This window comes from Gopherus flavomarginatus, chromosome 9 (genome assembly GCF_025201925.1).
Source record: "Gopherus flavomarginatus isolate rGopFla2 chromosome 9, rGopFla2.mat.asm, whole genome shotgun sequence".
NCBI lineage: Eukaryota > Metazoa > Chordata > Testudines > Testudinidae > Gopherus > Gopherus flavomarginatus.
The window spans coordinates 59345546-59363552 of record NC_066625.1 but is presented as its reverse complement, the minus strand read 5'-3'; the positions used below and the strand labels follow the sequence as shown (position 1 = coordinate 59363552).

Here is an 18007-nt window from a genome sequence, read left to right as displayed (position 1 = left end):
CATGGCTTTTTAGCCTTTCTCACTTTATCCCTACATGTTCTGACCTCACTAAGGTAGCTTTCCTTGCTAATCCCACCCTTTTTCCACTCCTTGTAGGCTTTCTGCTTTTTCTTAATCACCTCTCTGAGATGCTTGCTCATCCAGCTTGGTCTACAACTTCTGCCTATGGGTTTTTTTTCCCCTTTCTTGGGATGCAGGCTTCTGAGAGTTTCTGCAGCTGCGACTTAAAGTAATTCCAGGCCTCCTCCGCATTTAGATCCACAAGTTCTTCAGTCCAGTCCACTTCCCTAACTAATTTCGGTTGAGTTGGTCTTGGATGCCTCGGATCTTGGTTGGGGAGTGCAGTTCGATGATCTCCAGACTCAGGGTACATGGTCCCTGGAAGAGATGACATTACACATAAACGTCAAAGAGCTCAGTGTGATCCTCAGCCCTATGCCAAGAGGCACTCTGTCTTTGGGACTTCAGCATCGACCACGGAATCCATCTAGAAATGTGTCACCTCTGGGGAGTCAAGAACACGTTAGCGGATCATCTAAACAGGGACTTCTCCTCTCACCACCAGTGGGTGCTCCACCCAGAGGGAGCCTGCATGATCTTCCAGAGGTGGGGATCTCCCCAAGTGAATCTGTTCGCCACCAAGCAGAACAAGAAGTGCCACCGCTTCTGCTCCAGATGGGGTCTGGGCAAGGGCTTCCTCTCTGATGCCTTCCTCCTGTCCTGGATGGGAAGCCTGATGTTCTAGACAGACCTGTCTGGCAAAGTGGATGAGGTTTTCCCACTGAGCGGCCAAACGGGGCATCTTCAGTTCGCATTCTTTGGTGCAGTCGATCTTAGACTACCTGCTTCATTTGAGGAACCAGGGCCTGATACACTCATCTATCAAGGTGCATCTGGTTGCCATTTCCGCCTTTCATCTGTCTATCCAGGGCAGACGGTGTTCTCCCATGACATGATGATCAGGTTCCTCAGAGGTCTTGAGAGAGTTTTTCCTCAAGTTTAGTCCCCGATCCCTCAGTGGGGATCTCAACTTGGTTCTGTCCAGGCTCACAGGCCTGTCCTTTGAGCCTCGTGCTCCCCCGTCTCACCTATCATGGAAGGTAGCTTTCGTGGTGGCGGTGACATCAGCGAGGTGAGTTTCCAAGCTCCGAGCCTTGACCTCAGAATCACCATACATGGTCTTCTATAAGGGTAGGGTCCAGCTCTGGCCCCACCCGGGCTTCCTTCCCAAGGTGGTGTTTACTTTCCACATGTGCCAGGACATCTTCCTTCCAGTCTTCTGCCCTAAGTCCCATGAGAGTAGTGAAGAGAGGCGCCTTCATGCTTTAGACATATGAAGGGCTCTGGCTTTCTATCTAGATCGGACCAAGTCTTTCCGTAAGTTGACTGAGCTTTTCATCTCTACAGCTGATAGGATGAAAGACCTCTCGGTGTCCATGCAGAGGATTTCTAACTGGATTACCTTTTGCATAAGGACTTCTTACAAGCTGGCGGGTGCCCCGCCGCCACCTATCATCAGAGCCCACTCGACTAGAGCGCAGGCATCCTCAGCGGCCTTCCTGGCATACGTTCCGATCCAGCACATCTGTAAAGCTGTGATGTAGTCCTGGGTACACACATTCACAGCCCACTATGCTATCACGCAGCAGGCCAAGGACGATAGTGGGTTCAGCAGAGCCATGTTGCAATCTTCATGTCCGTGAACGCCTTACCCGCCTCCGTGGATACTGATTGGAGTCACCTAAGTTGAATGGACATGAGCAATCACTCGAAGGAGAAAGAACAGTTACCTTTTTCCATAACTGGTGTTCTTCAAGATGTATTTTTCATGTCCATTCAACGACTCGCCCTCCTTCCCCACTGTCGGAGTTTCTGGCAAGAAGGAACTGAGGGTGGAGGGGGCTATTGACGCGCCACTCCAGGGTGTGCCAGAGCTGATCCCGTACGGATACTGCTGAGGGAAAAACTTCCGGCACCGGTGCATGTGACGAGCACACACACCTAAGCTGAATGGACATGAGCAACACATCTCGAAGAACATCAGTTAAGGAAAAAGGTAACTGTCTTTTCAAACTGCTCTAAGTTTTACAAGTAGAATTCCAAGCTAAGGCAGCTTCTCTGAATATACTGAGAGTGTACATATGTGCAGATTTCCACTCCCAAAACAGTCCTTTGATTTCTTCTTTAAAATCTGCTCACACAACCAGCTTTTAAATGAGTGAAATAGGAATAGGTTAACAAACTAACTCCCATTCTCTGTCATGACTCAAATGAGAAACATGCTGTTTCCAGTTGTCAAGCTTGAGTTCTCTCTCTGCCACATCTGTTTATCACCTACAGTCATATAGAAATCTTGTAATGTCAATTCTCAGGGAATCTTTAATGACCTATTCTGGTGTAGATTTTCTACCACAACTTCCCCTTGTTATACCATATGTCTGAGTCTGATGTCACAGTGAGGGCCCAAAAAGAAATTTTGGCCTTGCAACTTGTCAATGGTAGATGATTGCAAACCGAGCAGCTTGAGGTGCTCTTTTTTTTTTAAAACTGTCCCTTACACTAATAGCAAAATATTAATGTTGACGTTTCAAAGAATCTTGGCTCTAAAAATGAATGGCCTGTTTCAGCTCACACCTAAAATCAAATTGAAATGAAACAGGGTTTGTTCATGGATAAAGAAGAGGGTTTCCATTAAACTACCTCCAGAGACATAGCTATCTCTTTTGTCTTTGCCTCAGTATAATGACTGTTACAAGGCTAAGGATGTTGTAGCAATCCATTTCAGACACAGCATTTCTTCCACAACGTACCAGGCCTCTCCACGGTCACTTGCTTATGAGGAATGTCTCAGTTCACACCCTAATTTAACCCCACTGTGCACATTTACCTCCCTTACGTTATTGTAAATAATTCACATCAGAAATGAACATTTCTGAAACTAAGTTTCTAGAAAATAATGATAAAGAAGTGAATCTGGCACCATGTAACACTTGGCATGTTACTTTTCTCGTGGTGGTCATTTGTGTCCATTAATCATATATTGGTTCACATATGAGTGCTTTTGAATACAAGATACTTTGTAGCAGAGTTGTATGCAACAGTTCCTGTGAGCTATATGTACAGTTGAGGCTTCCCATTTGCTGCTGCATGGAAGGTTCCTGTGCTGAGGGAGTTGGTAGGAGGCACCACTGTCCATCTGAGCTTGGTGGTATTACGCCAGTATGAAACATACTATGTAGTAGGTGGTGCTGATTTCTGGGAGGGGCGAGTGCCTTGTTATTCAGAAACAAGGCCTGCTAGCACTACTATCCATGTTAGTCTTCTCCCTTTATGCACCTTAAATCCACCAGTGCTGGGACCCAGATTGTTTTTCCCTATCCAGGTGCTCTAGATACTGAAGTTCCCTATGACCTTTCTCCTGTCTACTGCACTCACGACCTGGAGGTGTATCCCATCACAAAGTGCCTGCTCACATATGAGAGTACCAAAAAATCCTGGTGTAGCACTAGAGCGAGAAAGAGAGCATGCAGATGATTTGACACAATTTGTATAAAATAGTGACAAAATAAAGGTAGATGAGGTTAAAAAATGAAATGAAATAGAAATGCCACGTAAGTGTTTACATTTGGTTTTTTTCAGAAACAAAGTAAGGATAGATTTGGGCTTGAAGGTGATGAGGAATCAACAATGTTGGAAGAATCTGTGTCGCCTAAGAAGTGAGTTTGTGCAATGGAAAAAATGGCTCTTTTCGTAGGAGTGAAACGTTTAATAAGCAGTGGGTAGTTTTCTTTGATCCCAAATATGGTTTAATATATTTCTGTCCTTAGAAGCATTACTTAACTGCAGAGTAATTTAACAGAAAACAGCTGTATCTCCATGCCGTTCTGCAGAGTTAAGCTTTGTTGTGCAGTCTGTTGTTTTGTCCTAAGACTATTATTTGGTGTAAAGTATGTACAGTTGTGGTGATTTGAACCACAGACTACAGAACTGAGAGTAACTCAATAGCAATCTGTATGCAGAGTTGTAAAAATTGAATTAGTGGAAGGTTGTGTGTTTGGTTTGTGAATATTTACTTGCTTTTTTGATGACTTACATTTGCTAAATTGATGGCTTTAATTGGGGGTTGCATGCGGTGTTTTTTGTAACTGTCATTAGCAGAGTTTTGTTTAATATGGGGAAAAATGATTAATCTTTCAGATGCTGCTAAAGACAAGGTGGGAGGCTTTGGCTCGCAGTGCAGCACAAATTAGGTGGGGTCTGGGATTTCATTGCGGGGAGAGAGTGGATTATACAGAGTTACTGAAAAGAGTCAAGTGTGGGATCCCGGGGCTGGCAGTTCACTTGAAAAGGAATGTTCAGTTGGCTCTTTACTGTTAAGTCACAGGAACAGTTTCAGCACAATGTGAGCTATAATGAGGCCTAACTTAAGCCTCTTCTTTGAACTCAAAGGGAAAGGAGGGTAGTGTCTCTACAATGTGTGACGGGCTGACTGTGATTTATGTTACACACATTGCTTACAGGAAATGAATTGGTTAGATCTTTTATGTGGCCTTACATGAATGTTTAGCTTTAGCGTAGTGTACATGTTTTCACATGCTTCCTGTTCACACTGCCCGTTCCAAATGGCTTTCAGAATGTATCCTATCAGTGTAAATGCTCTATTTAGAAGCTCCAAGTTTGTAACAAATGAATATGCATGGACAGCATTAATCTGTAACAGAAATTACACCATTTTTTTTCCGAGCACGTTGTTGCTCTTTAAATCAAAAATTGTGCCAACACCTCCAACTGTTGGAGCTTAGATGATAATTAATATGAGCAGTACATCTGGCAAAGTGATGAGGCCCATAATTAATGATAACTTATTGTAGTCTTGGTTTTATCCCATTATTTGAGAGACTGCTGAATTACTATCGGGGGCCAAACATAAATACATCCAGTTTGGAAGAAGGGGTACAAATTTTATTCCAACTCTAAGGAGTGCTTGGAAAATTTATCTCCAGAACATTCAGCTCCATATAGTTGATAGTCCTACTTTGGAATAATTAAAGCAAAACTGTGAGATCCTTCCTTCAGTAACACAGCCCCCAGTCTCTGCTATTTATCTTTGTGAGATGAGGTGAGGTCATATCAATAAATAGAGCCAGGTCACACATTCCATTCTTCCTTACCACCTCTTCAGGTAGCAGCATTACTGATAACTGGTTTGTCAGACACTGAAGATGTAGCAAACTTATACTGGAAGCACCTGGCACAATGGGGTCCTGCTATATGACTATGTCTTTGGTAATACAGATAATTTGTAAAATGTTTGGATGAAAGAACACAGTGACTAGAATTTAAGCAGTTCACCCAATTTACGCACCCTTGCTTAGAAACTGAAAGGGAAGGATGACAGCCAGGAATTAGTTTACAGGAGCTCATAGAGTCACAGAGTTTAAGGCCAGAAGGGACCTCTGGATCATCTAGTCTGGCCTTGTGTATATCACTGACCATCAACCCCACTCAGCACCCACACACTAAACCCAACAATGGAAATGAGACTAAAGTAAATGAGACCCGCAGGATATTAGACTATCACATGCCCACAAGCAGAGAATAGGCAGGACCAAGGGGCATCAATCCTCAAGGCCTCTGCAATAGCAGGGAATTATTACATGAGATATACCCAGATAATCCTGCTAAGTGACTCCACTCACCCACTGCAGAGAGAGGCGAAACACCCCCCTCCCCCCAGATCACTACTAATCTGAGCTAGGGAAAATTCCTTTCCGGCCTCACATATTGCTATCAGTTAAATCCTGAGCATGTGAACAAGAACCAACCAGATTAACACCTGAGAGAGAGAGAATGCTCGGTGCCACCTAAGAGCCCTGGCCACTGTCCCATCTCCAGCTGTGGCCATCTCTGATGCTTCAGAGGTAGGAAATGGGGATGGGGTGGAGAACCCATCCAAAATACATTGAGGGAGATATCCCTTCCTGACCCTCTGCAGTTGGCTAGCTGAAACCCTGAAGCATGAGTTTTAGGAACATAAGACGTATCGGAAGTCACAAGCAACCTCATCATATAACTGCGCTCATAAATTTGTTCAGCTAATTCAGTTGTTTGACCCACAACTCCTATTGAGAGGCTGTTCCAGAACCTCACACTTCTGATGGTTAGAAATAGTCTTCTAATTTCCATACTGAATTTGTTTATGGCTAGTTTATATCCATTTGTTCTTGTGCCAACTTTCTCCTTTTGCTTACATAGCTCTTCAGCCACTCTGGTATTTATCCCCAATATGTTTATAGAGAGCAGTCATATCCATTCTCAGTGTTCTTTTTGCGAGACTAAGCAGGCCCAGATCTTCCAGTTTCCGAGAGGCCCTCAATTCCCTGATCATCCTAGTAGCTCTTCTCTGTACCTGTTCCAGTTTAAATTAATCTTTCTTGAACATGGGTGACCAGAATTGTACACAGTATTCCAGATGAGATCTTACCAGTGTCTTGTATAACATCATTAATACTTTTCTGTCTGTACTGGAAATGTCTTGTATATCATAAAATTACATTTATCTCTTTCACAGCCACATCACTTGGGTGGCTAGCAATCATCCTGTGATTGATCCACACACACAGGCCTCTCTCCTCCTCTGTCATGCCAACTGATAAGCCCCCAGCTTGTAGCAATAATTCTTCTTATTAGACCCTAGGTGCATTACCTTACCCTTTATATTATTGAACTTTCTCCTGTTTCTGTCACTCCAGTCTTCGGGTCATCCAAGTCTTCCTGTATAATATTTCGATTCTCCTCTGTATGTATGATGCCTTCCAGCTTGGTATCATCAGCCCATTTCATTAGCACTCCTACTTTTTCTGCCAAGGTCATTAATAAAAATATTGAATAAGGTTTGTCCCAAGACCGTTCCTTGATGAACTACAGAAGTAACTGCTCTACAGTTTGATTGTTCACCTTTCAGCACAACGCACTGCCGTCTTTTTAGTCAATGCCTTTTCCACCTTACATGCTTGCACTGATCTCCATCATCCCTAATATCACTAATAATTTCACATGTGATACCATGTCCACTGCTTTACTGAAGTCTAAGTATATTAGACCTACGGCAACTCTCTTATCTAAAAATCATTTATTTACTCAAAAAAGGAAATCAGGTTAGTCTGGTAAATGCATGTTGCATTACATCCCCTTTACAATTCATCTCTATGAATTTAATTAGTCTCTGTCTCACAACTGCTCTAAAACTTTGTCTGTGATGGTCTGGATTATTTTTGTCCCTTTTTTAAATATAAGTATGATAGCTATTCTCCAGTCGTATGGTATTACCCCCAAATGGATAGATTTATTAAAAATCCTTGCTACACTCCTAGCAATCTCATGGGTCAGTTCTTTCAGTATTCTGGGATGGAAACTATCCGGTCTCCCCGATTTGAGTGCATTAAGCTCTTTAAATTTATTCTTCCACCTCAGACATGATAATTTCCTTTTCTAGATACTAATTTCCATCAGATGTACTACCTTTATGCACATGTTTCATATTAGCATTGTTATTGAAAACTGAGGCAAAGTATTCATTTAATTTTTGGGCCACACCGAGATTAAAGATAATCTCCACTACATAGCAGCCCAGCCTCATTGTTCCTTATTCTCTTGTTATTTATCACCTTGATCGATCAGTCCTTCAGCCCTTGTATAGATTGTGCCAATCACAACATGACTTCTATTTGTTATTTATATAACTGAAAAATCTCATCTTATTTATTTTAATTTCCTTGGCAAGGGCTGTTTCAGCTTGACTTTTAGCAGTTCTCCCTTTACTCCTAACATTTTCTAACTTCCACGATGTAGCTTTCTTTGCTAATCAGCCCTTTTTTCCATTCCTTATAGCAGTGATGGGCAACCTGCAGCCCATGAGCCACACACGGCTCTTCAGGGTAATCCGCTGGTGGGCTGCGAAACAGTTTGTTTACATTGATCGTCCACAGGCACAGCTGCCCCCCGCTCTGAGTGACCACGGTTCACTGATCCCAGCCTGTGGGAGTTGTGGGCAACCATGCCTGCAGATGGTGAGTGTAAACAAACTGTTTCTGGCCCACCAGCGGATTACCCTGATGGGCCGAGGGCAACCCAGTGGCCGCAGGTTGCCCACCATTGCCCTATAATCTCTCTGCTTACTCCTCATAACCTTTGTGAGGTGGTTATTCTGGAGCCTTTCCCTACAAGTTTTTTCCCTTTCTTCGGATGTGAATTTCAGATAGTTTTTGTATAGCTGATATGAAGAATTTGCAAGTCATCTCTCCATGTAAGTCCTTGAGCTCTTGTCCAGCTGACTTACTTACCTAATTCCCTAATATCCAAAGTCTTCCCTTTAGAAATCAAAAGCCATGGTTGATGACCTGATTTGTACTATCCTTTCATTTAATGTAAACAGAATCAACTTGTGATCATTCAGTCTAAGGTTATTTCTTATGACCAGTTGTTTTGTGTTGTCCTCACTACTTACTAAAACAAAGTCTAAAATTACATCACCTCTTGTTGGTTCAGTGATGATTTGATGAAGAAAACTGTTATCTCTCACATCCAAGAATAACTGGGCCCTAGCAGTTTAAGTAGCATTTATTCTCCCATCTATATCTGGGAAGTTAGCCTCCCATTATGACCCAACTCCCAAAAGTATTTATCTCTGTAATAATATTAGAGATCACTATCCATATCCTAGTCTGACCCTGGGGGTCTATAGCAGACCTTAACACTACCTCAGCAGAACCTCTTTTACAATCCTTCCCCAAAGTGATTTTGACTCAGAGATGCTGTGTTGTCCATACTATCACTTAATATTTCTTACAATTTACTGTTTCAATTATATATATTACCCCAACTTTACCTTTATTTCTCTCTCTCTTAAATAACGCATACCCTACAATACCTGTATTCCAGGCATGAGTACTATTCCACCATGTATAGTATTCTCTATAATATCTGGTTTGACCTCTTGCACCAGTAATTCTGGTTTCTCCATTTTATTGTCCAGACTCCTTGCATTCATGTAAAAGCCTTTCAGTTGTTTCCCTCGGACCTCATCCAGTTTTCTCATTTTATGGTGTTCCATTATCCCTTACTCTGTCTTTATTTAACTGATATTCCTCCTCCTGTGTTGAAGACAAGGGTGGAAATTCAATGAGTCTCTCCCAATTTTAAAACTCATCTTGTCAGTCTTGCCCATCTTGATCCCATAAGATTAATAGATTCCACTTGAATATCTGATCTATCAATCGAGAAGTTTCTTCTTTCTGTGAATGCCTCCCAATGTTCGATCGTCCTAAAATCTTCCTCATAGCACCAGTCCTTGAGCCATCTGTTGATCTTCATTATCTTATCATGCCTTTGCCCCCTTCTCGAGGAACTGGAAGTACATTCTGCTGAAAATCACCTGAGATTACACTTCTTTAAGCGTCTTTCCCAGCTACATCTATTCATCCTTGATCCATTCCAATGGGAATTCAGCAGTATCATTCATCCTTACATGCAGCACAATCAGTGGATTTTCCCCCCCACTTCTATCAGTATCCTCTTTAGCCTCACATTCACGTTTTTTGCCTTTGATCCTATTAGACAGCACTCTCTTTGGTTCTCTAGATCTGGTCTGTTGATTCTTCTGAGTATGGAGTCCCTAGTCACATAAACCTGTCTCTTCCTGGTGTTGGGATAAATTTGTTTTACGCTCTCTCTCGCAGTCCCCTGGACATAATCCTCATATTTCCTTAGGCTCTGGTCCCTGTCTATCTCTGTCATCTCTTCCTCTCTGCTGTAGGGACTGGCTTACCTTCTTTTCTTCCTTGCCACCCCATCTTCTGCCTGTTTCTCCTCCTCATTCCCCAGTGCAGCAAATTCAGTTTCATCACCGCTAGCTGGTCTCTCCCTCTGCTTTGTCCTTCATGGTCATATTCTTCCATGGGTCACCCTCCAGGTCTTTTTGTTCAGCAAGTGTCTTCGAAGCTTGAGTTGCCTGTACCAGCGCCTCTCTCCTCTCCTTCAAATCCCTGTCTGAATGTCCTCATTGTCTCCAGCTGTATATCTAATAATTGAACTTCTCTGCCATGAGTTCTATCAGGCATAAGTAGTTTCCATCGGATACCCCCTCAAAGATGATGTGCATCAGCAGCTTCTGCATCCGACCATCTTCTTTCTCCCCCCCTTCTCAGGTCACTTCTGGTGCTGCCTCAGTAGCCATCATTGTGTTATTTTCCTAGATCCTATTCCTAGGGGGGAAAAAAGAAATTGGGGGACCCTCCCTCAGCTCCCTCCCACAGAAGCTGCCGCTGGCTGTTCACTGCTCCAGTGTTCGCTAGTGACTAGCTTTTTAACCTAGCCAAGCTAGGTCAGGACTGACCCCTTGTTTAGGCATATCAGCAAGCACTGAATCAAGCCACATACTTGGAACAAATCACTCTAGAAGTGATTTTGTGCTCTGTTCTGAACAGAACACAGAATCACCACCCATCCCTCAGGCCAAACTCCCACAGAAACTCTGCTGTTAACTGCTCGCTGTTTGCTGCCATGTTCTAATGTGCATTCCCTTTTCAGATCTACCATCTTGCAGCAGCAGTTCAACCGAACCGGGAAGGTAGAACATGGCTCAGTGGCATTGCCTGCTGTGATGCGTTCAGGCTCAAGTGGCCCGGAGACTTTCAATATTGGCAGCATGCCTTCTCCCCAGCAACAAGTCATGATTGGGCAAATGCACAGAGGCCACATGCCTCCCCTGGTGAGCAATGTGTTTGTTTCATAATACTTGGAAACCAGCATGTGTAGCCTGTGCTGTGAGTGGTCTGAAATAAGTATGTGCACGCACCCTGTTATTAGGTAAGGGCTGGGGGCTGTCTGTGTTGTTTTACTGCACTGTTTGGCTGACTCTCTGTTAAACTGCACACTTTCAATTTCCTTGAAACACACAGAGTAACACAGTCATAGTTCACCTCTTTATTCCCCCCTCTTTGCCTTAAAACTTTTCTTAAAGTAGTTATAAAACTGTCGGTTATGGGCTGGGAAAGAGGGTAGGAAGACTAAATATTGTTGATGAAGGCAAGCGGTATTGTATGAAAAATACAATATGTATCTATTTACATTGTTCTAAAAAAATCACTTATCTAGGCATCACTTTCCACTTTGGATATTCCTATGAAGTCTGTTGCTAGCTCCGAGGATATACTGTATATAATGCCACTAGGCTTGAATATTAAGCTCGCTTTATTAAACAGTCCTTTTATTATAATTTTAATTTCTCTGTACAACTGGAACTGTAAAACTTACCTTTTGCATCTACCAGTTTTTAAACATATATTGAGTAGGACCATTTATTTAATTTTAAACGATCTATTAACGAAAGCCTACACATATGCTCTAAATACCCTAACAATAGGGCAAATTTTCATAATATCATAGCAGCATAATTCAGAAGAATATTAATTTACTCATCAATAGGTAATGCATATAGCAATACATACTCATCCCAGACCACTTCAAAGCCTTCAGCTCTGCAGCACCCGTATCACATAGGTGTCAGTTGGATTTTAGAATTACTCCTGATGAAGCTAATAGGGTATCAAATTCCAGGAAGCTGATGATGCTATCCTGGAAGTAAATTCAAAACTCATGTTTACATTCAGAGAACTCATGTCAAAAAGACACTGGTACTTTTTTACATGAATAGTGGGCATGTTGATTGTGAAAAATCCAGTTCTTCTTCGAGTGCTTGCTCATATCCATTCCAGTTAGGTTTGTGCGTGCCGCGTGCACGTTCGTCTGAAGATTTTTACCCTAGCAACACTCGGTGGGTCGGCTGGGTGCCCCCTGGAGTGACCCCGCTATGGCGCCGGATATATACCCCTGCCGACCCAGCCACCCTTCAGTTCCTTCTTACCGCCCGTGTCGGTCGTTGGAACAGTGGAGCGCGGCTTAGCTGACCTCCACTTCCCTAGCTACTCGTAGTTCTCATGTATATAGTTATATAGTTATCCTTTTATATATGTATTTATATAGTTATACGTTTTTTCTTTACTAGCATAGTTAGTTTAGTAATAGTTAGCGGGGTTTGGGGAGTAGCCCCTTCCCCGCACCCGGTGCCGGAGCCCATGCCCGGCTCACCGGGTTTTACACCGTGCTCGGCCTGCCACAAGCCGATGCTGACAGGAGATCCGCACGACTCCTGTTTGAAGTGTCTCGGGGAATCGCACTTGACATCTAAGTGCCCCATTTGCAAGGCTTTTAAGCCGAGAACAAAAAGGAGTGGGACTTTCACTTACCCCTCCGCCTTCGGCACTGAGCGCTGCTCAATCGGTGGGCAAAAGCACCTCCTCGGCACCAGACCCCCCCCCCCCCCGGTACTGCCAAGGTCTCTCGGCACCGCTCCTTCTCTCCAAGGTCGAGAAAGCCTACGACTCCTCCTGCCAGTGCCTGACAGCTCCCCGGCACGCGCTGTGGTTGAGCTTACTGCTCCTGCTGCTTCCGTGCCAACTGCACCGCAGCCAGAGAGCTCGTCTAAGTCGGATTGCCCGGCACCGACACCTGCAGAGGCACTGACGACGTCGGCACCGTCGATCCCGGTCCCACGAGGGCCGTCGAATCCGGTCAGCTCCCCGGTACGCTCTGTGGTTGAGCTTCCTGTTCCCTCCATGCCAGAGACATTCCCAACAGCGAGGGATCTCATTGCCATGACGGAGTCGATGCTTCCTGAACCCCCGGCACCGCCGGTGCGGGTAATACAGTCTCTTGGCAAGCCTCCCTTGATATGACCATCCTCTGTCGGCACAGCAGAGCGGCACTGTTCATGATCACGGTCCCACAGAAGCTCTAGGTCCCATCGGTACTCCCGCTCCCAACACCACTTGCAGTTCCGGTGCTGTTCTCCTCTTCGGTACCGGTTGCACTCGCCGCACCGGTCGGTATCCCATTCACCGACCCGCTACTCTCGGCACCATTCCAGCTCCTGGCACCACTATGGGCACCATGACTCCCGTAGCCGTTCCCGACGTCAAGCCTCGAGATCTCGGTCTACCTCCTGGCGCCGCTCTGGTCGCAGGTCTGGATCTTGTTCCAAGTACTGGTACGCCTCCCGGTACCAGTCCCCAGTGCTGAGTTGGGTGAGGTCCGATAGAGTCAGAGACTCTGCCCATGGTTTTTCAGCACCTCCATGGCCATCCAGACATGCATCAGTGTCATCCCACGCGGACAGCTCTTATGCTCAGGACCACGATTCTGATGTGCCCACTAACAACCTGAGAGCCCATCAGGACCTCCTAAGGTAGCACTCAATATGGACCTCCAGGTGGAGGAGGTCCTGGAGGTAGAGGACCCGGTCATGGCATTCTATCGGTGGTTGCCCCACTAGAGGGGCCCTACCCGTTTATTCGGACCATCCAGGCGAATGCCGATACTATATGGCAGTCCCCAACCTCTATCCTTCCTGCAGCCAGGGGAGTCAAGCGTAAATATCTGGTGTCCTCTAAGGGGTACGACTACTTGTCTGTCCGTCCTCCTCCCTGCTCACTAGTCGTTCAGTCCGTTGAGGAGAGGGAATGGCATGGCCAGTGGGCGCCAGCCCCGAAATCGAAGGAGGCTAGGTGAATGAACCTACTCGGCCGCAAAGTGTACTCTGCAGGGGCCTTACAGCTCTGGGTGGCAAATCAACAAGCCTTGCTTAGCCGCTGTAATTATAATACCTGGGTGGCGGTGGGTTAGTTTATGGAGCTTCTCCCTCAAGACTCCCGCCAAGAGTTTGCTGCCCTCTTGGAGTCAAGTATCAGAGGGGTAGCCATGTTAGTCTGGATCTGTAAAAGCAGCAAAGAGTCCTGTGGCACCTTATAGACTAACAGAGGTTTTGGAGCATGAGCTTTCGTGGGTGAATACGCATCAGTTGCATCTGACGAAGTGGGTATTCACCCACGAAAGCTCATGCTCCAAAACATCTGTTAGTCTATAAGGTGCCACAGGACTCTTTGCTGCCCTCTTGGAGGAAGGGGAAAAAGGTGGCCAGAACTTCCCTCCAGGCCTCGTTGGATGCAGCAGACTCAGCAGCCAGGACTCTGGCCTCTGGTGTTGCCGTGAGGCGCATCTCATGGCTTCAGGTTTCAAACCTCCCACCGGAGCTGCAGTATACCATTCAGGACTTACCATTTGATGGTAAAGGCCTCTTCGCGGCAAAAACTGCCCCAGGCTGCAAAACCTAAAGGACAACAGAGTCCTAATGCGCTCTCTCGGCGTGCATACGCCGGTGACCAAATGCAGGCCTTTCCGTCTCCAGCCACACCGCCATACTTGGTGCCTAGCCAGAGACAGGACTTTGGCAGGCGGCGTGGCCGAGGTGGTCGCAGACGACCGTCAGGACCCCAAAAGGGCCAAAATCAAGATCCCTTGCAACCACCACCGGGACCAAAGACGAACTGCCAAAGGTGCGCCCGAGGGCGACGTACCAGTTACAGGCCAGGATCCCACTCCTACTTCCTCCTGGCGGGGTCCCAGTTAACTTCAGATCGCTGGGTCCTACGCACATTGGATTATGGGTACCACCTCCAATTTGTTCCAACCCTGTCCCTCTTCAGGGACCCCTCTCACGAGCAATTCCTCTTACAAGAGGTGCAGATGCCGATGGACAAAAGGGGCAAGGGGTTTTACTCCCGTTATTCCCTAATCCCCAAGTCTAACGGGGGTCTCAGACCGATCCTAGACCTGCGAGGACCCAACCAGTTTCTGATAAGGTTGAAGTTCCGCATGGTATCCCTGGGAACCATTATTCCGTCCTTGGATCCTGGAGACTGGTATGCCGCCCTTGATATGAAGGACGCGTACTTTCACATCACCATCTTCCCTCCGCACAGGAGATACCTCCACTTTCTAGCCAACCGTCAGTACTTCCAGTTTACGGTCCTGCTGTTTGGCCTTTCTACAGCCCCACTGGTATTGACCAAGTGTATGTCCATAGTCGCTGCCTACCTCCGCCGACGTCGGATATGCGTTTTTCCGTATCTGGACGATTGGCTTATCCGAGGAGACTCCGAGACACAAATCACTCAGCATGTGGGCATCGTCAAGGACCTATTCACACATCTAGGCCTGGTGATCACTATAGAAAAATCCACTCTGGTTCCCACGCAGAGGTTAGACTTCATAGGAGCTATCCTGGACTCCGATCTAGCCAGAGCCTGCTTACCACAGCCACGGTTTCAGGCGATGGCGACAGTCATCCGAGGTTTGCAGACTTTCCCAGTGACCTCGGCTCGCACTTGTCTCGGTCTCCTGGGTCCCATGACTGCCTGCAAGTTTGTAACCAAACACGCCAGGCTCCGCCTCCGTCCTCTCCAAGTTTGGCTCAACTTGGTGTACCGCCCGGACGGGGACCCAATGGTCACGATAGTCACCATTCCCTCAAGCACCCTAGGCTCCCTAGAATGGTGGCTGACTCCCTCCGTGGTGTGGGCAGGGATGCCGTTTCATCCGCCCCAGCCCTCAATGTCCCTGATGACGGACGCTTCATCTCTCGGCTGGGGTGCTCACCTCGGTCACCTTTGAGCTTAAGGCCTTTGGTCTTCTCAGGAGCTAGCATTCCACATAAATGACCAAAAGTGAGAGCAGTCTGCCTGGTGTGCCAGGGGTTCCAGCAGCAGCTGCGAGGCTGTGGTGTCTCAATGTCTACAACCAACACAACGGCAATGTGCTACATAAACAACCAGGGAGGGACATGGTCCTTCTCCCTTTTGTCAGGAGGCCATCCATCTCTGGGACTTTTGCATAGCCCACTCGATAAATCTGGTAGTGTCCTTTCTCCCAGGCGTTCAGAACACCTTGACGCATTGACTCAGCAGGTCTTTCCTGTCTCACGAGTGGTCGATCTGCCCCAATGTAATGCATTCTGTTTTCCAGAAGTGGGGATTTTTTCCCCACAGAGACATATTCGCTTACAGCGAGAACAGGACATGCCAGATGTTCTGCTCCTTCCAAGGTCTCTCCCCTGGATCAATCTCGGATGCTTTCCTGATGCCGTGGAAGGGCCAACTCCTTTATGCCTTCCCACCGTTCCCACTGATTCATAGGGTCCTGCTGAAACTCCGCAGGGGCAGAGCGCGCATCATTATGATCATCCAGGCAGCACTGATACACTCCGTTGCTTGACCTGTCAATAGCCAACCCAATTACCCTGCCACTGCTCCCAGACCTCATAACTCAGGACCACGGCAGGCTTCGCCACTCGGACCTGCAGTCGCTTCACCTCACGGTGTGGCTGCTGCATGGCTAAACCAGGGTAGCAGGAAGCCTTCCACCTGGTCAACGTACCTGGCCGAGTGGAAGCGTTTCTCCTACAAATGCGAAACGCTTGATCTTACTCCTTCTGAGGTCTCCATCCCCTCTATTTTGGACTACCCCTGGCCTAAAACAGCAGGGCCTAGCGGTATCATCGCTGAGGGTACACTTGGCAGCCATTTCTACCTTCCACCCAGGCGAAGGTGGACGTTCCGTGTTCTCACACTCTATGGTTTCGAGGTTCCTCAAGGGCTTAGAGTGCTTATATCCTCAAGTACGTCGCCCAACCCCAACCTGGGACCTCAACCTGGTTTTAACCAGCCTTATGTCTCCCCCATTCTAGCCGTTAACGACCTGCTCGCTGCTATACCTGTCTTGGAAGACAGCTTTTCTCGTAGCCATTACATCGGCCAGACGAGTCTCTGAGCTCAGGGCTCTTACGGTGGTTCCGCCGTACACTATGTTTCACAAAGACAAAATGCAGTTACAACCACACCCAGCTTTCCTCCCTAAGGTGGTTTCAGCCTTTCATGTTACACACACTCAACGCAATGGGAGCAACAATTGCACTCCCTGGACGTCTGTAGAGCGCTCGCATTTATATTGAGCGGACAAAACCATTTCGTAAAACTCCTCAACTCTCAGTCGCGGTAGCAGACCGAAGGAAAGGCCTACCTGTTTCCTCTCAGAGGATCTCATCTTGGGTGATGACGTGCATCCGCACTTGTTATGATTTGGCTCATATTTCCCCAAGCCACATCACCGTGCATTCTACCAGGGCTCAGGCTTCATCTGCCGCCTTGCTGGCTCGTGTACCTACCCATGAGATCTGTCACGTCGCTTCATGGTCCTCGGTCCATAACTTTGCTTCGCATTATGCTCTGGTTCAATAGTCAAGAGATGCTGCAGCCTATGGCTCAGCAGTTTTTACATTCTGCCACATTTCACTCCGACCCCACCGCCTACGTAAGGCTTGGGAATCACCTAACTGGAATGGAGATGAGCAAGCACTCGAAGAAGAAAAGACAGTTACTCACCTTTGTAACTGTTGTTCTTCGAGATGTGTTGCTCATATCCATTCCAAACCCACTCTCCTTCCCCTCTGTCGGAGTAGCCAGCAAGAAGGAACTGAAGGGTGGCTGGGTCGGCAGGGGTATATATCCGGTGCCATAGCGGCGCCACTCCAGGGGGCGCCCAGCCCACCCACCAAGTGTTGCTAGGGTAAAAATCTTCCGACGAATGTGCACGCGGCGCACACACACCTAACTGGAATGGATATGAGCAACACATCTCGAAGAACAACAGTTACAAAGGTGAGTAACTGTCTTTTTTTTTTGCAATACATATAACTGAGAATAGCAAAATGTTTTAAATAGCCTTGAGACTGAATCAGAGAAATGTCTGAGTGATCATGTTGCATTGTTAGATAATAAAAATCTTAAAACATGATATTCAGCTGTTTCTGCCAATCCGGGGGGGACTAGGAAGATAAATTCAGCTTCAAACTAAAACCATAGCAATGAAAATCAATGAGGATGCACCCATGATTAAACCTATATTACCCCCTGTTGGCTCAAATGTTACTGGTCAGCATGCTCCAGTTTTTATATTTGCTTGTAAGTTTCTTCTCTGCCCTTTGTGTTCTAATATTATTTTACCCTTAGCTCTGTTTATGAAAGATTTATGCAAATTAACACAGTATTAGCAAAAA

The 18007-nt window shown here is 46.3% G+C and overlaps 1 protein-coding gene across 4 annotated transcripts in view; it reads left to right on the top strand.

Annotated features, from left to right (window-relative positions):
• The window catches only part of TLN2 (talin 2), a 357752-nt gene that overhangs the window by 199736 nt on the left and 140009 nt on the right, over positions 1-18007 (top strand). For all 4 annotated transcript variants that reach the window (XM_050966960.1, XM_050966961.1, XM_050966962.1 and 1 more), the window contains 2 exons: positions 3640-3716; positions 10588-10768. In XM_050966960.1, the coding sequence (XP_050822917.1) occupies positions 3640-3716; positions 10588-10768 (258 nt within the window). The remainder of the gene's footprint in view (positions 1-3639; positions 3717-10587; positions 10769-18007) is intronic.